General features: G+C 37.5%; 1 protein-coding gene across 1 annotated transcript in view; it reads right to left on the bottom strand.

Moving 5' to 3' along the window:
• The window catches only part of LOC150091079 (uncharacterized), a 628,940-nt gene that overhangs the window by 494,687 nt on the left and 111,962 nt on the right, over window positions 1-22,291 (bottom strand). The window contains exon 2 of the mRNA XM_090374068.1: window positions 3,550-3,747. Within this exon, the coding sequence (XP_090230194.1) occupies window positions 3,550-3,660 (111 nt within the window). The 5' untranslated portion in view covers window positions 3,661-3,747. The remainder of the gene's footprint in view (window positions 1-3,549; window positions 3,748-22,291) is intronic.

Here is a 22,291-nt window from a genome sequence, read left to right as displayed (position 1 = left end):
TTTTGGCCTTTATATAAGAAGGTTATTTGCCTTGTCTCTAACATTTATTTGTTAAAAAAAATAAAGGACCATTAACACAAGGATGACATATAATGCTGTAAAAATGTGAACATTTGAAACCGTTGACATTTCGTCAATTATTTAAAATAAACGTAAAATCAATTAAACGAGGCTTCCACATATCATACATGAATATATTATCCAAGACCGACTAACCTCGGCTACCGCATAGAGGGCGGGAAAAAAAACAGAAAAAAAACCGTCTTCCCAGAATTTTTGTTTATATATACAGTATATAAAAACCGTTCCTTCCGGACAGAAAGGGATTTTAACTAAGGAGTGTAAATAAAACAGAAGTTATAATCACTGTGCTAACAGGAGGGCCTTTGGAAAAGAGTAGTGTGCACATGTCAAAAGAAAAGAACTGCTTTAAGGAAATTTCGTAGCCTCGTAAAAAAATCTGTCATTCTACTTAATTTAAATGAAAACTAAGTTACCCTGTAATCAGACTTATATTTATTTATTCATTTTGGATTCTGGCAGTCCGCTCCAAATCCCGCGAGGGTCGACGGCGAAAGGAATGAAGTTTTCTCGCAACTGCAGATAAGATGGTGCGTTCAGCAGAAACTGCTGCGATACTTAAAACAGGGATATTCTATCTCAGCAATTTGCACTGCTAACAGCAAATGACATTTTCGTTGAGTCGCCCTCTTCTCAAAATGATGTCGATTCCTGGTGCGCAATTAGTAATAAAAATGTAGTCAACATTCGTCAGAGATCGCTGGTAATAATGAACTATAATCAACAACGTAAAAAATAACTATGATTTATTAATTCATCCTACTGCATACTTATAGTTGTATATGTCGTCTTACCCGTAATTCTATTTCTGTTTAAGAATCGAAAATTAAATCGAAAGTTATAAAGAATCAGAGGTTAAATCAAGGAGATGTTTAAGAAATCAAAGAGAAACCTGTAAGAAACGTGGTATTTCATACACCGCTGATTTTTCGGGTTACTAATAATACTGATGAAATAAATGTATTAAAATATTCCAGAAAAAAAAGGGAGAGGACAAAAGATATCATCTACATAACAGAGGTGTAATAAAATCATATTTATGAAAGAATCCTTTCTCAACAACTAAGATAACCTGTTTTAGAATTATTAACTTTATCCCAAGTACCATTCTACGGTATAATAAATAGACTGGATAAATATGTTGTAAATAATCACGCAAATATCTTTAAAAATTTCTATTTTAAAAATCCTCTTCACTTTATTTTTAAAATTTTATCAATAAAAATAAATCATAGAATGAAAGTTCATACCACCGTGCACACTTAGAAGCTCCTCCAAATTCATTCATATTTTCCCTTTTCATAAAGTGCATTTCTATTTCTTGTATCAATTATTAAAAATAAAAGCAACACAGAATGCTTTTCGTTTGCTTCCGTATAACTACGTTCTCCTATTCTAACTTGGACAGCGAGCAATCGTTATTGAGTTTAGTGCTGCCATCTTTTGGTAATGTATAACCGTAACAAAAAAATAAATTATTATTTTTTTTAAATATCACAAAATGGTCAAAGTGTTCCGAGAATTAACTGTTGCGTTTTTATTTTATTCAAAGAAATAAGCATTAATTTGAAAATGATGCTTTGACACAGTCGTTGTAAACTGAATCGCTTCATCCACCAAACTCTAACTCGCGCGCCCTTTATAAGAAATTTCTAGTTATTGGTAAAAAACAAATACAAAAATCTTTTGTAAATGATATTTTGCAACACATTTCTGAAAAAATATCTTTACTCATGTAATGGCATTAAAACCATCTTTGGAATATTAGGTAATAAAGATCATTCATTATTAACATTTCATAACTTTTCCATTACGCATGAAAGACCTATTTCGACGAAGACCATTTTCCAAAACTTCAATTATATATAAATTTACACACTACAGCAACATGAAAGAACTGGAGACTTACAACAGCTCGAGACCTTTCTTTACATTTGGTAGAAACGTAAACAAAGTAAAAGCTCCATTGATTCGAATTAGTACTAAACTTCTAATGACAATCTAAAGAAACTTAAGACTAACCATTAGTTTAATTTTAAGAGTGCAATATTTGAAAAAATAAAAGGTGTTTAAGTGAATTTGTATTTAGTAACTACCATATATCAGAATCCAATCTTATATTGGATTATTCACAATTATCTTAAAGAATTCAAAAATGTTTTAATAAAAATAATTTTAATATAGATAGCTAGAGAAAAGCAGACTGAATAAAAGGGATCAAATAAAGAAGTAGATTCCTTAAAAATGACGAGTAAAATAATAATCCTTATACTTCAAGAAAGATTCAACGTTCGGTGAAGATGTATCCGCTTTCGTCCATAGAATTCAATGATTAATGAAGCCATTGTTATCTAAAGTTCCAAACTTAAAAAGAATTAATGTAACCAATTCATTAAATCAAATAACGTTCATCACGTACCCACGTGATAAACGCAAATGAAAAACATATTTATTGCCTATTATTATTGGTCAGACCACTCTTTAACCGAGAAGAGAAATGCATTCTTTTCTAGGCGTCTACAGAGTAAACAACCGGTTGGTTTCAAAGCTGCAATTACAAAAGGAAATCTTCGATAACTAATTTGTATAAGTGAAATAAAACAAAGCAATTAATTACAAAAATTAATTAAGGAAATTACTAATATGCTCATTAACTTTTACAACATCAAAGGAAAGGATACATTTTGCATTAAGTACATTCTGAACTTAGGAGGGATATTGATTAACGTGTAATCTCGGAGTAACTCATTGATGCATAGTTCAGCGTGAAAGTAATTTATCAATTATAATTTCCATTATTAAAAAGAGAATAAGTACTGAGTCTCATTTTCCGAAGCTCAGTTAATTTTACAGAATATTTCGGAAGCATAGTTAAGCTACAGATAAAAGGAGTGCAAGAACTAAATTGAACAAACAAACAAAGGTCAAAGGCAAAACTTTCATAAAAGGTTTTAAAAAATCTTTCAAATGGAAAAAAACAATACTTTGTTGGCTTTACGTTTTCTTACACTACAGTTCGTTATTTTATTGGTGCTGTTGTTTTGGATTTAGGCTTGGAAAGTCAGTATTCTAAGGTATGTATGTTCTAAGGGCGGTTTCTCGTTTGTGGGATGAAAAATTCCGAAGTAAATCTTACATCTCTGCCTCAGGCCAGCTAACTTAGCCAGATCTACAAGGGCTCAAGATTCTCTAAGCCACCAATTCAGTGGCATTGCGGAAACAAGTCCCGGACTCGTTCCTGAAGCTTTTCAAAAGGTTAGCAAGCGGCACACCTACGCGAATCCGTGAAATACAGACTGCACCTGATAAACTGACCACTAACTGTACACAGATCGTATTTCTAACAGCTTTATAAATTGAAAATAGGATCAATTAATTTACGGATGACAGTATCTTCACCATCACAATAATAACCAAATTAATGCGCAAAAGAAATATTAAAATAAAGAAACAGTTATGTGTCCTCACCTGATTGCCAGGCGACAGCATTCTGGCGGAATGATTGTCTTTACCAAATGGACTGATGGAAATCAAGGAAGCGTCTACGCTAGGGTAGCTGTCGATGTCAGAGGTGCTCATGATATCAATGTGCGAGTGATGAGAAACTCACTTTTGGTCAAGATACAATCATCTATACTGCACTTTATCTTCTGAGGTCGAAGAAAGCTGCAAAATGAAATGAAAAATTAATCTACCGCAAGTATGGCCACATGTGTTTTCACAATAAACACTAAGCAGGCTTAAGAAAGCAATCGTCCGCAGAAATCTGTATAATCACTTTGAACAAGCCGTTTCCGAGAATGTAACACATTCCCATGATCTTCGTGAATTAAACTCTAACATTTAAAGAGCAGATGAGAACTAGCTTTTAAACTATGAATGATTACGAAACTCACGGCACAATACAGTAGCACACGCATTTGAGTTGACCGTGATTCAAATCCACTTGATCATAAAATACGCTTAACGATAATATTAGCTATTAAATGACCGGTTGTAAACGTCTCCACTTTATGAGCGATACTCCGCTCGTGCCGGAGCATCGACAAGTTAATAAAATCATTCGCCGCTTCCGTCATTACATTCCTCAAAATCTGGGGGGGGGGGCACAATTTTCAACCGACAGTGATACTGTTTTTAAAAAAGTGTGCTTCACTTCGATTCAAAGACGTAAGCTGATTTTCCCATTAAACTATACGATCACACATAACAAACGAAACGGCAGCTAACGTGCTGCCATCTACACTCAGCACGAAGTACTAGTATAAAATGGATGTACTCATTCTTATTGTGCTACAATGTCAAATCTAGTTGAATCGATTTACAGCAAACTGTACATTGTTTTATAATAATAAAAAAAACCCACTTCAATGACATTTTATTAACTACAATTCCATTCATAATTTTAATAATATGCTAATTAGGTAATATTTATACATGTACTGTGATTCATGCCATCGTTTTCGTGGTTTTTGTATGCTGATGGGACATCGGTCATCACTGCAGTTTGTTTGCTTCTTTTTTAAATTGATGAACAGGACAATTCCTTTGCTGGTATCTAGATTAAATCCTTGAAGAAATAAACCTAAATAATATTTTTTAAACGCAACAATAAACATAAACAAAAAATATTTCACAGGAGTTTGGAGTCGCTTCCTATCACTTACTGATAACAGCCATGCAGCTGCCTAGTTAACCATTATTGTATATGTCCTGTTAATTCTATTTGCAATAGTTAAATTTATTTAAAATTTTGGTATTCGTTCTAAATGCTTTTAAACCTTCGTGTCTACGAATTTCTTCGCCTTAAGAATTTCTGTCTTCATTACTCCAAGATAGAGTAGGGATGCAAATTATTTTATGCATTGGGCTATGTTTGATTGATTATTGGATTGGCACTGGTGAGTTTGGTGTCATTAAACAAGTTGGACATAAGAGCTTTTATGCCATTTAATGATGTACGGTCGAGATAAAATTCTGTGAGGAAGATGGAGTACGCTGTCGAGTGTATTTCTTGTGTCAAAAGTAGAGGTGCATTGCTAAAAAAAAAAATAGTACCAGAACGCTCGTGCTCCAGAAGACTATATGACATTACCACATCGACTTTATTATCATATAGTAACTGAATCATACTTCAGACTCACGGTTCATAGAACCAGTTCTAGAGTTTAGCTCATGGCGAATCAAAATGCAGCGTTCGCACGCATCACAGTATATCTCATTCGTTGGATCTCTTTATCTAACACATTGTACTTTAGTAAGAAACGTTCGTTTCATTGCGAAATTTATATTTTTGTTTTTAAATAAAAACTTTTAAAGAAATCTATAAATTTTAAAGATTACTATTAACATATATTTTTAGTAGCAATGGGTAAAATAGATATTTTTCCCTCCCCTTTGATTATGCCATTGTTTTATAATATTAGGTGTATAAATTTAATGATTTTATATTTTGACATTTAGAAAAAAGTACCGGAACGTTGTTCTGGTCAGAATACACCCTGATTAAAAGGTTTTATCAGTTTTGTTACAGTGCAGTGTAAGTTTAAAATGAGATCTGATGCAGAAAGACCAACAATGTCGAGGTTAGTAAAGACGTTTAAATAGCCTGGGTAGGTTCTGTGATAGACAAATAAGAAGTGTCTTATGGGTAGAGAGAATTCCGTGAGGACGCCTGAAAAGACTGCATTGGCTACTGTTATAGCAAAGTTCATTCGACATCTGCGAATGGTCTTGGGTGTACAGGGATCACAAAGAGATTTATGTTTTTGCTTGAATAATAAACTCTCATGTTTTAGGGGTATAATGACACCAAACTCGCCAGCATGATACATCAAAAAATAAAACTGATTCAAAATTATGAGTCTTTTCTTGTAACCCGGTATATTTTAATAAGAAAATGGCCTTTTTTTAAATGGATGAAAAAAAAAAGATTAAAACAAGCCACCGTCACAAATATACTAAAAATATACTAAAGAAATGCTATTATTTCTTCAGTATTCTAAAGATCATTGTACCTGCTCATTAGGCGATACAAGAAGAAAGGGGTTGGACCATTAACTCATTAACTGCGAGCTATTAATTATGTACCTCGCGAAAAATATATTTCTATTTTGCACATATGCAACTGTAGCTGTGTGTGAGTGAGAGATCCTTGAAGCTTTAGAAGGTTGAAAACCTGAAATCCCCTTAAAAATGGCGGCATACCACAAAAGCTGTAAAACATATCCGATTATTTATTTATTTATTTGAAGCTACACACTTCGCTTCTGAATAGCAGTTTACGCTATGAGGATATCAATTATAATCAACAGAAATACAGACTTAAAAGTACGAGTATTATGTTACTGGATTAATAGGGTGCCTTAGATATTGAAATAATTAATGATCATGATGGGTTGTAATGACAAGTACAAATTAATGATTGTTTTGTTAAAAATGTTTTTTATTATTATTATTTCCCACACAACAAGTTGTAAAACTTGTTGTGTGGGAAATAATAACTCCAGTTACTGGAGTTATTTCCTCCAAACAGAGTATCAGGTACTTGACTTACCATATTATTTACTTAAAACCATACGTATGAAAGTCCTATTTAAGATGACGCAATATACAGGTATCTGATATGATTACCTCACAACCGCAACTGTGGGTAAGGAAGCAATTCTGCTTCCTTTCATAGTCATCACCCACCTCCACTCCAAATATTAGGTAACATCTCAGTAGCAGGCCATGTGTATTTTGGCTACGCACGTATTATGTATTAAGGGGTCGATTTATATGCCATGCGGGCGGAGAACCCTGCTCCCTCAGCCTTAGATCGAAGAGGACCAAAGAATTTCTCCAGCTGCACAGGGGACTCGGACCTAGACCGACTAAGCTGCTAAGGAGATGGTTATCTATGACTTTGTATTTTAATAATGTTAAAATATGTAAAAAAAAATTCTCTTACGATTCTAATCATTTTAAAGTTTATATTCTAATAATGAGCACGTAGAAGTGTATTAATTTTTATTTTATTTATTATTATTATGTTCATGTCATGCTCATATAACGGGAATTTTAAGTGAGAGAAAGAGAGAGACAGAGTGAGAAAAGGCTGCTGTCTATCGAGCGTGTTTCTTTAGGTTTCACTCAATCTTCTTCAAGTTCGTTAACCCCTTTGAGGTGTGTGTGCGATAGCACTTGGTAGACGTCTAATTTAAGAAGCGCAAGAAATAAGCTTCCTAGAATTTACAAGACGTGCAGGGCACGAAATTATTACTTAAGAAACTCGGAGCCTTGCAAGCAGCTAGGAAAAGTTACATAAAAGTACGTAACTGCAGAAATTCACCTACAAACCTTCGCTGAGACTTCAATGCTTTCTACTTTAAATCCATTAATGCAAAATATTAAATACGATTTATCTGCAGATTACCCAAGGATTGTCCAAAATCTGCATTTAAGCAATAACTAATCTTGAATGTTAAATAAACAGAATTTAGTAATTCCGACTCCTGTTATTCTATCCGTCTTTCACCTTTATCACTACCGCCTAAACACGACAGTGCGTCAATTTCTGGTGCTGATGATGAAACAGCCGTAGATAAATTAAACTTCCTGATTAGGAGCTGATTGCCGTCCCAGTGTTCGAGTTTAATTACAACCTAATCGTAGTTTATCCAGAGGCACCGAAAATATCCCTGGAGTCGTGTAATTTTTAATTGTGGTGGGCTTCCAGCTGTTTGTTTTACATATAAATGAGCCGCAAGTAAAAGCGGTAATCAGACAAAATTGGATTATCTGTGGCCTCGAAATTAGACTCCAGTTGCCCGGGGTGGAATGAAACATTTACAGCAAGTATGTGCAGTATGGTACGAGAAAGCGTTATTCGATTCCGTCTTCCAGCTAACAAGTGAATTTCTGTTCGTTCTCAAGCAAAACATCGTTATAAATTACATTACTTTTGCAACCTGCAGAAGCAAACTAGCATGTAATCAATTTACACACATTTGCTACTCATTCCGAAAATCCGAATAGATATCAGAGGCTCTGTTTTATTTTTCTTCTTTTCTTTTTTTTTTTTTTTTTTAATTGAAACAACAGTACCTTGTATTTTAAAACAGATTATTTTGTAATCGAATAGCGAATACCTAATGACTCATTTAATTAATTTAATTGCATTGTAATTTATCAAATACAGTACTTGCAATGCATTTCATATACTAAGCAAATCAAACTGGTCTTTAATTCGCGAGCAAAACGGAACGTGAATAATTAAAGAGTTACGTGGCCACTGTCGTATACGCACGTGGGAAGGCACAGTAAGCGACATACATTTCTACTGTTTTCTATTCAAATATTTTAATTTATAAATACGAACGAAAAGGCTAATAATTCTCTGTTTTTTATTTTATATTTTTGTTTTGTTGCAAGCTCGGATTTCGAAGCATGTTAACGCATATTTATTTAAACAAAAGTACTGTTAAATGTAGCCAATAAATTGTATGAAAATAATCATAAAATTGATTACTTCTCATCCTGGGAGAAATTTAAATAAATCTGATGGCTACGCAACTTTTTTTTTTTTTTTTTTTTGTAGATTTAAGAAATACTTTTCTACGGACAAAATAGAGTCCAGATTTTCGTTAAGGCAAAAGAGATGTTGAAATACAGTATATGCTGCGCATATTAAAAATAATCAAGCCATTAACAAGCTGTTTTCTCTTATGCGATTATACTGTACAATGGCCTATTGCTATGAGAGTACAGGTTACCATACAAAAGAGATATTCTATAGAAACTGGCAAGTATGTACGGAAAAGGGCAGACCTTTTCGAGTGATTCTCCATGCGCAACTCTTTCTGAAAAAAAAATGTATATATATTTCGTTAAGGTGAGCCTTCGAGCTGAGAAAGAGTTCGGGCTAAACAGAAATTTCCCTCAGGAATAGCCTTCCAGCAATTTTGACGCGATCGACTATTGGCTGTGGTATTCTCCGAAGTATCATGTGCATTTCTGAAGTCCGCAGACGCTTTCAGCCGAAAGATGCAATTCGTCGATAGTTCTGCGGACCACACCAGATGCGGTGTTCTCAGCAGTAGAAAACATCGATTGTCATCCGGAGGATGTACCTGATCAAACTGGAGGATAGCCATTGCAAGAGCCAGCGGATATTTCATTTTAAAATAATTCACATTGTTTGCCACTGTGTGTGGTTGTCATAATAAGGACCCAAGTTTTCTTCGGCGATAGCTCAGTTTGGCACATTTAAATAAAAAGAACTTAAAACGCACACCTGTTAATCCAGTGAGGTTTACTAAAAATAATACTACTGTAACAACTTTGAGAGTAAAGTTAATTGTTTTTCCCCAACTGAACAGAACATTCTCACGATATAGCGTTGATTTCCATTGTGCTTTCCTTAGAAACTGAACGTCGCACACAAAATTTTCTGAAAAAAATGTTGCAAACAAGAAACATTACACGGCGAGTACTGCATAAAGAGAAAAGAAGAGAAAAATAAAGACTTGTGTTATGTATAGGGAAAAAAGCGGCATCTCTGTGGCACATATCCTACGTAGTTACTGCCAGCCAGAAGATTTGTAGCTCCTGAAGAAAAAATATAAGGAAAAATATATATATCCTACGTAGTATTTGGACCATAGTGTTATTCAGCTTCTGGTTGATCAATACAATTCTTCTATGCACTATAGGCCCCTTCCTTGTTAATTTGATCAAAATTACTTATATATCAGAGATATATACCAGCTGTTCAGAGCTGCCAAAGAGAAAGAGACATTTACAGTGGCGGTCGCCGACGTCCATTAGGAGAAGAAAGACAGAGAAGCACACAGAGACGAAAACAGACCAGAGATATGGCGACATCAAAATCCATAGAAATGGACACCCCAAGAAAGAGCCTCAGACTCCGACTGGAAAGACCTAATGATGAGAAATTTCCTGCAATAGGTGAGGTAGCTGAGTGTCTCCCCCCCCCGTTTAGGGACATTCATGAGGAGCCTGCGAGGAAATCGTCAAGCGCGTCGGACTCTGAGAAGGATGATAAGTAAGACGCCCATAGACCAACTCCAGAAGCTCCGGAAGATTTTAGAAAGATTTATGGCGAAACAGACAAACAAGGTTTCTGCTGCTGTCAGGACCGACATTATAGCTATTTGGTCCAAAATGGAGGGTATAATAGTTCACCTCAACATGGAAAACGAAAAACTAATATCCAAGATGGATATTCGCCAGCAGCAAGAGAGAGAATGTACAGCTAAGTAACGCTCTTTTTCTCAGGTCCTAAAATATGGCCCTGCTGTTCCTGCCTCTGTTCTCACGCGACAGAGCGAAGACAACAACCGAACAAAACAGAGAAAAAAAAAAACACTAACTCACATGTAATGTTCTGGTCAAACCCACACAGGAAGCGAAACTGGAAACCAGCAACGCTGTCAAGGAGGACCTCACTACCAATTTGAAGGACCAAGTGAAAATTTTAAAAATTAAGAACATCAGGTAGACAAGGACGCCAGGGATCAACATTGAAACAGATACCAGGGAGGAGGCTCTCACAATTCTGAAGAATCTTCATATCCCCGCAATGGGATTAAAGGCTGAGCCGCCTAAACGTAGAGGTCCTACCATAGTTGTCTTCGATTTGGACAAAAGTATGACACCCCCACTGAATTTAGGGAGCAGCTGTACTTTAAGAACCTTGAATCACATATGCCAGGGGAAGATATTGATGCTGAGCTCATTCCCAAGTACAACACTAAGAGCAAGTCGGGAACAGAAGTCAACTGGGTAATTGAGTTATCTCCCAGATTGTGGTAGGCAATCAGCCAACAGAAGAGGATTTTTATCGGTTGGGGAAGCCACCGATTTAGGGAACAACCCGGTCCCTAGATGTTACAGATGTTTGCGATTTGGACACAGCTCTCACACCTGTAACGAGCGAAAAGCAATTTGTGGCCACTGTGCCCAACATGGCCACGAATACAAAGAATGTCCCAACCAGTCACGTGTCTGCGCAAATTGTAAGAGCGTCAAACTACCTTACCAGCATTCAATCAGAGAAACAAATTGCACCATTTACAATAAATGCCAAGAGTACTTACTAATCCTGCACTAACTGTGGATAGACTGCAAACTCCGGCTAGCACATAAGAGCTCAGATTCCTTCAAATAAATGCGCAATGTTCCAGGATAGTGGTTAATAAAATTAGGCTTAAATCACAAGAGGCAAATATTGACATAATATTGTTACAAGAACCATATGCCAAAGGGTAATGTTATTGCATACCCGAATTCTTATAGGATTGTTCAATGCACTAGAGAATAGATAAGCCATGGGCTGCTATTGAGGTCAAGAACATTGAAATCGCAATAGTGAAAATAACTCAACTCTGTACACCGATAAGTGCATGTGCTCAGGTTACCTCTGCCTCAGGCTCTCTTCATATACTTTCCTTATATAGCCAGCCAGGTGAAGGTATAGCGATAGCTATTAGAATTACCGAAGCAGCTCTTAATTTCCACCAGGGAGGGATGCTGGTTAATGCAATTGATGTTAACTACCGTTCTCCACTGGGGGAACCCATGATCTTTTCGGGTATTCCAGCTCGGAAGGGTGAAGAGTTAGAAAATTTCATAACAGCCTCCAACCTGCAAGAGAGAATCAATCAGGGAACCTTCCCACGTTCAGTAGTACCCTCTGAGTAGTACCATTGATATTACCTTGGCTACCTGTAAACTGAACAAATGGACGGTAATGATTCGTGGACCACCTCTGATTACAGGGCAATCATCTTTTCCCTTGGTCACTCTGTGGATCGTGTTGCTCTAGTTCCCAGTGATGTCGTACGCTTCTGTACTAAGAAAGTGGATTGGGGGCTTTCAACTTGAACTGTCAAGAAGGCTATTTGAAGACTCCTCTTGTCTGACTGGCGTCTCAGCTGAGGCTTGCGTACACTATCTCACTAAGACCGTAAGAGTTACCTGTGAAGTGGCAATTCCAAAAGGAAAACGCTTTCAGAAGGCAGCCCCATGGTGAAATGCGGACCTTGAGGCACAAAGGAGAACAAGTTCACTGAGCAAGGAAAGATTTTCAGAGAGCTCGCGCTCACCTCCCATTTCTCGAGATAGAGGCGGCCAGGGAAAGATACCGGATACTCATAAACAATTACACCCCTCTGTCAGACGTAAAAAGCCTCGTGGCAGAATTTGGTTTCTACATCCGGAAATAGTGATCCATGGTTGTTATTGTTGTCATTTGGTTTTTTTAGGAGCATTAGCAACTAAGGCCATATTGCTCCGGGGATATGCGGTGGTCATTCCCTGACCTTGCCGCATCCTCCGTATTTGGCGGTCACAGGCTCGAACAACCTGATATTACCACTCGAAGACATTTCGTACAGTGGCAAATAAACGGCACAGAGCCGGACTCCTCACCTCAACTACCAGACATGATGGAAGCTTTACGTTTACCTGACAGGATTCTGTTACCAATATGCTGGATACCATTTTCCCCAATGACACAATACCATTAACAGAGAAACAGCAATAAATTGTCCTGACCAATGATACTCAGACCGCTGCAAGTGTGGAGCAGCCATTCACAGAAATTAAACTCAACTCTACACTAGACAAAATCCAAGAAAATAAGACCCCCGGCAAAGACCTCTTGAGGTGTATGTTGTGAGAAAATTTTCTGGCCATTATCCAAAATTCCTGCTTGCTACTTACAACAAGTGTTTCGGAGACGGTACCTTTCCAATTATCTGGAAGGAAGATATTCTCAAGTTGATTCTGAAAGCTCCTGACAAGATATCTGAATAACCGAGGTCGTTTAGGTCTACAGTCCTACTTCCTGTGTTATCCAAACTTTTGGAAAGCCTCATCCTCTACCGGCTCTCCAAGTGCTATGCAGATGAAAGCTTAGTAGCCACTGTGACCCAATATGGATAAAAGTCAGATCTCAGCACAGAGGACGCCATATTGCCATTAATAACAACATCAACCATCACTGATTCCGAGTATTCGCTTGTCATCATGACTGATTTTTCCGGGACCTTTGACCGAATATGGTGGCCCAGCATACTAGGATATTACCCTTGACGTCACAAATGATCCCGGGCATGAAAAGAAGAAACTCGCCGAAAAACTTACCAGAATAATTGTATTAAATCACATCTAAGTCACTATCGGGTTGTTGTCACTGCCAAGTACCAGATCAGTTACGAGAACTGTCACTCGAGGTTGCCTCCAGGTCTCTGTCCTGGGATACTTTTTTTGGTCCAGTGTCCTAGACGACTTTCTTGGAATGGGCCTCGTGCGCGTGCTGTACAGTTAGCACCCCTGCACTCCAGGTCTGTGCAGGCTGCCTGCTTGGAGATCATCCGCAGAGGTCTCTTCCAACACTTGAAGAGGAGCATTCCAACGACAATAGCTGATATTACCCTTGAATTCACAAATGATCACGGGAATGAAAAGAAGATCACCGAAAAACTTACCAGAATCTGACAAGAGAGTTGGAGAAAATTCTGACAAGGGTATAATTACCAGGAAATTCATCTCATGAATTGCATTTACTAGTCCTAAGCCGCCTCCCTGGTATTCGCCAGGCGTACAAGCTACCTTCCTCCTAACAGGACATGGGCCTTTCAAGCTCAAACTGACAACGCTAGGGATTGAAATGACCCTCTACGTACATATGGAGATAAAGAAAGTTGAGAGCACATTATGTGCACTTGTCCTATATGCGAAGACCCCTGACTCAGGTTAATAACCGAAATACAGGAAAACCCAGAGCGTAATGAGGACCTCTTACTGCAGGATGAGCGTTGGTACCTTGCCTTTACTGTGTTTGCGAAATCAGTCTTTGAAATTAGACGAGCCAACCATCAAACAAACCCATAACAGACAGATGACAATCAGGATAACTAATCTCTCCAGTGACCCTACCACGAATTGCTGACTCCTTCTTATGGGATTACTCTTGCCTTGCAAACTTCTAATGTCCCTCGGCTCGGGCGGACATCTCGGCCCATGAGTGCCCAACCCTTCATTCCTTTCCTGCCTTTCCCATCTGGAGAACGCCTTCTTTCTTCCTCTTCCTCCCCGTTTTGACTCCCATTCTTCAATTATAATCCTTGCTCATCTTTTTTTCCTTTTTCTTTCTTTCTTTTTTTTTCCTAATTTTTTTTTAACTCGGACTTCGTCCAGGAAGCTCAGGGACTCTGGAGGAGTCCAGCCAGAGAATAATGGACAGCCTGACGAAAATACGATCCATGGGCCTCCACTGACTAGGGTATCCCTTGTCAACAGATCCTCACAGAGTCCTGATTTTCGACAACGTTGTGATTTAACTCTCTGGTCTATTGATGTCAGCTTATGGAATTCTCAAGGAGGCTTCACGAACAAGCTCTAAAGACTCCTTACTCCCTATCTGTGCTCCTACCCTTGCACAGAATTCGCATCTTTACAAATTTTTTGGTGCCAAAAGACTTTTCTTCTTGGAAAAGTTTTCTTTAAATTTCATCCGTTGATGTTGGAAAAAGAAATGAGAACACACAGGACCCTTTTTTTGCATTGTTGCAGCCATGTTTTATGCGTGCTGCCATTTACAGGACACCAGTATGAACTACAAAAAAAAAAGAACATCATAAAAAACAAACCTTCAAATTTCCACTACAATAAGTTTCAAAGTAGCCACAAACAATTAAAAACGACCACTAACCAGTCATTAAAGAACTGACCAGAAATGTAGAAATGTACAGCAACAAACGACGAATAAAAAAAGAGGAATAAAAGTTTTTCGATTTATATTCTGGTGTTATCGCACAGTAAGAGAGGAGTTTAGGAACAATTACTGACTCCTGGGGCAGATGCGAATTCGAAAATAACGTTGTTCTGTACTTAAGTCTCCTCCCCATCCAAAGAACATTCGTGAATACGAAATATTTTAAAAATTATTAAATTATTTAAATATTTTAAATATTTAACTTGTCAGTATGAAGTGGTTTGGAACAACTTCGAACTAACAAGTTACACGACTCATTTTCCACAAAGCAGAAAAAAATATATATTCTCCAACCCAACGTGCATCGGAATTCCAACAATTACTCTCTATTAAAAAGAATTAATTATTTAATTTCTGCGGGATGCAAAATTTACTTACTACGGTTCCGCTAATCTACTTAAAAGAAGAGATTCTGCAGCTGCAGCAAAAAGTCTGACAAGATGAGAATCACTCCCTGGTTATTCTTCAATGGTTGTCCAGAGACTCTCCAGCATGTGACGTCAACAAGACCAGCAGGGGTTAACTCGTTGCCTGAAGAATTTTAGTTCACCTGGTTAGAAAATTAATATGATGGGAGGGGTGCCAGAATTGTATTTTCCCTACTCCACTGAAACTAATTATTGAAGGATTAGCGCTAATAAAAGCCTCGTGCCGGAGAATAGCAAAACTTTTAATTAAACTGGACACGAAGTTCTCGAGCTTTTAACCAGCTAATTGCGTAACCTCAAAAAATATATGCACAACGGAGCGAATCAAACCATAAGCCTATCTGGTGGTGTATGTCTTAGTTTTCCAAGGAAAAATTAGGCTTCTTACCTCCTAACAGGAAGCCACCTTTAACCCTTCTAGATTCTCCCGTATGGCAACATATTTCAACACACTTCTCGTTCGCGATGGAACTGAAATATTAAATTTGTTAGGACTAATAAAAGAAACGCTTGTCTTTACATCTTTATCGAGTGACTGGTTAAAACTTTTAATAACGTCTCCATTAACACAAGATATTATACATTAAGACACAACTAAGAAGTGGCAACACTTTTGTAATGATTTCATTGAATTTTAACAGTCGGAAGTGTGATTCGTTCGGTCCATAGATTTGAAAACACCTTTGCGTTTGGTGCTCCTTCTCACAAAAAAAAGTGGGGTGAAAGTAAAGCGCAAGCACGCGAGAAAGTGAGAGAGAGAAATTCGATTACTGATATTCTCCGATACTACAAGCAAGAAGAAAAACATGTTGACAGAAATTGGCCTCTCCCTACAAGGCACCCCAAGTTTCCGAACCTTTCGATTAGTAAACCAATGAGGGGCTCTCTTATCTGCTTAACCAGCTGTTCTGTTTCCACCTTCCTGTTGGCCCAAGGTGTATGCGTGCGTATGTGTGTGTGTGTGCGCGTGACGTTAGCACATGCGCTAACGTCACGCGCGTGTTTGTGTTTTCTGTTGGAAAGGACGAGAGAAATCGTAAATTCAATTGTCGACATCCCGCTAGAGACTTAACCGTACAACATCTGGGACTTGTGATGGCAAAGACAGTCTTCGTTTCGACCTTCCTCGGGGAAAGAATCAATGAGTTGTTAGTGAACGATTTGCTGTGTTTGGAGAGAAATTAATTAATAGGATCCAATTAAAACAAGACGGCCTCTCCTCAGGTTAACTACTAGTCTTTCAGACCACTCCGCTTGCAGACACCAGCACCAAGTTGTTAAGTCGTTCTTTTATAAAAAGTTTTCAGTCTTTTATAAAAAGTGACTTGTTTTTAATTTGCAACTTCTTTCTGAATAAAGCTTTCATCTTAATGCAATGTTTGCTCTTCTTTCACGTTGTCTGAAGTGTTAAAAAGACCAAACAATATTTTGCACTAAGAAACTTTTTTGTGTATATTTTAAGATTGCTCTAAGCTGAGCAGCTCTCACAGTGAGTATCGCAAGCTGAAAAAGTAAGATGCCATTCTCTCCATAAGAAATTGGGCACTCCTATTGGGACACGGAAGGGGGATCACAGAATCGATGTAAATGCAAGCTCTTCATAACTTAACACCAGTAATCAAGTTTATCTGGAACAGCTGATAAACCAGTACACCGATCACCTACGTTTTGCCATCCTTAATCGTGAACCACTGACCATTTGGAAGGCAGCCAGTCAAGACCACGTAATTAATATTATACAACGGCACCGAATTATATCGCCTACTTGGCAACGTTCCAATATTTATATCGATCTCTCTTTATTCACTGTTATTCAAGTTACCATCCATTTCTGAGGATAGACGTTGAAATTCCATTTTTATGCTCTTGCTCTTCTTTTTTTAACTCCAACTACTCCCTACTCCATGTTTATGGAAATGAGATATAAAATTCGCCACTTTTGGCGTAGCTCTTTTAACTTCTTCATTTTTTCAGCTGCTTTTAAGAGATACGGTTACTCTCTCTTATGCAGTACGTGATAAACTGGCAATCCTTATTTGATCTACTAAAAATCGTGGACGACATTCAGTGTCATTATCCAGTTTAATGATTCGGTACGCGTATCTGCGTATTCTGTACATTTTCACCTGCAATCAAAATTATGTTCCTTAATCAATAAAGACAAATTATTTAATGTACTGTAATTAAATATTTTGTTATTCCCCACAGCTTGGATAAGAAAATTTTAGGACAGGAAAGAATATCATAAGATTTTTTTTCCTATCCTAATTTTAAAACACAACTTCCAATGATTCCAAGTAATTTTAATCGCATATAAATTTTAAAAATGCACATTTTCAATGACACAGTAAGTACTATTTTCATTATGTAGCACAGAGCGGAACGGAAAGTAAAATAACGAGTTGTTGTTAAACTAGGTTTAATGTTAAATACATACGATAAACAGTAAAAACAGAATATGTAGATACATACAGTAACCAGTAATACAAAAGCTTTCGGGCTTTATGTTACCTTTCAACAGCGTGTAGGCCTTTTTATCCACACGGTAAGTTGACTCGACCAGATTTAAATTCCCGTGTATTACCGTACACAATTGGACACTTTTAACCACTCTTATTGTACTGACTTTCACATGCTAAGCCCCTCTGTTTAACGGATGGGAACCACAACCGCAATATGCCAGCGTATACTCGTATATCTTTATTAGAGTGCTGCCCTCTATCCTTTTTCTACAGATTATGCCATAACCCTTTCCCTTCGCCTCATTTAACCACTTGCCATCCCCTTTCCAACTTGCCAACTGTTTGCCATCTCCTACCTACATATACCTACAATACATAAATACAACCTCATTCATATACACATACAATTCTTTTATTTTAATACGTTACTAATGTTTATTCGGACACCTTTTCATTGGCATGGAGGTGCGAAACGCTTTGTCCCAGACAAGTACCACGGTTGAAGTACCCTGATGAAGTTGACCGTGTTAATTTTGATTAATTATATATTTTGATTAATTATATCAATAACTATGCATGCAGTTTCTCTTAAAATTTTCCCTAAATATTATTGTAAACACTTCCTTAAAATTTCACTCCCTCTCCGCACAATTAATTCTACATTATTCCTATCTATAATCTTTGGCATTTATTGCCAAACTATTTTGAAGTTTCCTCCAAGGGTGGAAGGACGGATATCACAACCATCAGAATCTTCTCTACAGCGATTTTATGTTAACGTGAAGTACGTGTTTCATATAACAAGGATCGTATTTTACAATATATAAGTAGCAAAAGAAACTGACTTTCTGCCTTTCTTTTGGTTGGTTGGGTGGGTGGTCCCAACCTACGGATGGAAAACCTCTGGAGAGTAATGATCACAATTGAACGGCAGGATGTGCTGTTTTAGGTGTGAACAACCGACTTAAGACTTCCTCAGTCTAATAAGATGAACTACAAGAAGGTGGTACTCAGATTTGTGTACCCAACACTAGGGGCGTATTCAGGAGTGGGTAGAAGAGGCATATGCCCCCTTAACCAAAAATTTGAAATTAAAGAAAAAGAAGGCAGGAGGCGATCTAAAAAAAAACCTCAAAACCCTGGGGTCACCATTTCTCCCCCTTACGATGACACCTGGATACGCCACAGCCAAGCGGCACAAACTATAAAGGGTGTCTATAATTTATTCACCTGATTATGAAGCTCGATTAAAATTTTATTGTAATAGATAACTCAAAATGGTTTTTGCTGCAGTTATCAAAGCAACTCAATGTGCGTGCTGTGGATGGGGGGATACCAAATCTCAGTGACTGTACGGAGACATTTTAAACAGAATTCCAAAAAGATACACCTACGGAACAATCAAAAAGGCTGAAACAGGTTTCACGAAACCCGCAGTGTGCTGCAGGAGAAAGGAGTACGCGGGCCTAGTGTATCTGCAGATAAAGTTTCGGAAATTGAGAAAGTATTCACCCGAAGTCCTACAAAATCTATCCGACCGGCAAGCTTGCAGCTGCTAATACCGCGATCACCACTGCACAGGGTGGTTCGCAAAAGATTGAAACTTTATGCTTACAGTGGGCAACTCGTCCAGGATATTAAGTCTCACGACAAACCACAACAACAAGAGGAATTCCCTTCTCAACCGCATAGACGAAAATGACTACTTCCAGGAATATGCCGTTTTCCGTGATGAAGCGAAATGCCACAATTGTCGCATATAAGGATCTGAAAATTCCCACTCAGTTCGTGAACACGAGTGTTATAGTCCTAAGGTAATCGTGTGGTGCGCTCAGTCTATCAGCTAGGTAACTGGGCCATTCTTCTTCTTCCACGAAAACACTGTGAACTCCTCAAATTATCTAGATATGTTCGAATTGTATGCTGCACCTTAGCTGAAAGATATGCAGCCATATGTGTTCTATCAGCAAGATGGGACACCACCAAACTGGAGCTTGTATGTGCGCGATTTTCTCAATAAAAAAATTACCTAACTCATGGATGGGCCGGGAAGGCTCCATTTCATGACCTCCTCGTTCCCCGCAAACCACACCTACGGATTTCTTTGTATGGCGCTACGTAAAGGACAAGGTGTATATAAAAAAAGTTAACGTCATAGAGTTAAAAGACCAGATTGAACATGCAGTGATTTCTATTTCTCAAGAGATGCTTAAAAACATTTGGAATGAAATTGGCTACCATCTTGACATTCTACATACCGAAAGGTGTCCCCATGTGGAGGTTTAGTGGTGAAGTGCAGCTGTGTCTTAAGAAATTATTTGAGTTGCTTTATTAAGTGGAGCAAATTTTACAAGGCCTATTACAATAAAATTTTAGAGTTTCATAATCAGGTGAATAATTTATAGACAACTTATATATCAAATAAACCTTAAGAAATTGTTTGATTTATCGAAGTTATCCAAATTTAAACGAACTCCTTAAACTTTTGCAAGAAACTGGAAGAAGGCTGTGAGGTGTCGGTTAATAATACCTTTTAGAAAGACGTGAAATTAGAATTTCACACGGCATCATCGTGAAATAATGGCTCATAAGATTGGTTTCTTTCATTACAGGTGCATCTGTGTCCTCGGATTTATTATGTGAATGCAAGTTTAAAATACGACAGAAATTACATCTGGGTAATGAAAGAGAATGAATGTACAAATACAAAATGGAATGGTGTTGTGCAGTTAAGATACTGCTAACAGTACAAGCATGTGCCTTTCTGATGATGTTACCATTAGGAAGTTCACTTGGTTTACATATTTCACAACCCACCAGTTACAGGTTTGCATAAAGGTCATCTTACGAGTCATTACAAGCGTGGAATAAACCAAGCAACATAAATCACGATCAACTGCGTCACCTTAGAAACAGAAAACTGCCTTAACGTCATTACATACTGAGCTGGATGTTCGAAAGGAGTTCGATATTTATTTATTACCAACACACTGAATTAAGACGGATAAAATACGTATCTGAAGTAGATACACACAGGTTTGTTTGAAGATTAAAAGAAGAGGGAGCTGCAGGCTGATAAATGGCGAGATGTCAGAGGTGGTAATCACTGGGGATGAGGAGCGGACAGCAGGATGAATGGCACTGTTACATCCTATCGATCCACCTCTCTCTCTACCTGCAGCTGATAGGTGAAGACTGTTTGGGAAGATGCCAGAGGGAAAAGGGAAAAATAAACAAAACAAAATAACAGCGCTAATTCCTTCGAGATTTCCGACATTTAGACGTATAAATAGTATACGAAAATAATCTCAAAGAATTCATCACTTCGATATTTAGAATTGTAATTGGAGAGTAATAATTTGAATCATTTCAAGCTACAGAATTCAGTTCCCTTAAAAAGTAGTAACCGAAACAATTCAGAACAAACATGAGTCAAAGCAGAATATGGATGGAGTATTACTCCTGATTATCTGCTTTTTAAAGAGAGAAATTTCCGAAATGATTTTCGGAAAGGCATTAGGTGGACATAACCCTTCGGCAGTAAATTGGATGCACAAATTAATTTTCCTCCCACAGGGTTTTAAGAGTGGAATCCTCTCCCTAGCAGATGTATCGGAAATACGTCAGAAAAAAGTCGCACACAATTTGTTCTTAATTGCGATATCTCAACTAACTTCAGTTTGTGACACACACACACACACACACGCACGCACAATATTGGTAATGGGGATCACCGTACAATTGATCAGATTCGATGTGTTAAGTAAATAGAGATATTACTTTCAGTACTCAAACTTAATAGGCAAAAGGTTCGCCACCTTAAATATATTTGTAATAGTAAGGAGGAAAACAACTATAAACCACGGTGTGTCATTAGTTGAAAATTGTTCTATATATCGAATTGTATGGGGGGGGGAGATTACTTGTTGATGAAGATTTCTCAGTGGAAAGTCGTAAAAACAGAAATCCTGTAATGAATAAAATGTTCAGATCGCGCATTAAATTCCCTTCATATTTGTACTATGCATTCTGATCCAAACAAGCGTTCTCCGCCGATTTGGGATAATTTCTCTATTACTACCGCAACCTGAACATTTAAACAGAAGGGAGAAAACATACAGAAAAAACGGTACATTGTTTCCCAGGATTTCTAGTACACCTTATTAGATGAACATAATATGTTCATTCGTACAGTTTTTTTTAACATAAAGCCAACCATACACGCTCAAGGAAGACAATAACGTCAGTTCTGTAATTAACAGTCATAACAGTTTTGTAAGCTGACTTAAATAAACCCTAAGACCTATATATGGAGCTGTGAATAGTGAAATTCGCTGAACAAAGATCAAGTAATAAAATCTAACTGCAAGTGTAAAGATTTCAACCGTGGCTGAAACCCAATAATGCCACAAAAAATGCCCACACACGCTACGGCGTACTTGAGAATGCGTGTCCTTGACCAGTTTGCACCATTCTTTGAGCGTGTATGGCCCCTTACGGCAAGGTATAATCCGAATTCAGAAATTTCTAAATTC

This window comes from Mastigoproctus giganteus, chromosome 1 (genome assembly GCF_048544385.1).
Source record: "Mastigoproctus giganteus isolate SK-2022 chromosome 1, ASM4854438v1, whole genome shotgun sequence".
In the NCBI taxonomy this organism is placed as follows: domain Eukaryota; kingdom Metazoa; phylum Arthropoda; class Arachnida; order Uropygi; family Thelyphonidae; genus Mastigoproctus; species Mastigoproctus giganteus.
Note: the sequence above shows the minus strand (reverse complement) of the source record. Positions and strands in the feature narration are given on the sequence as shown.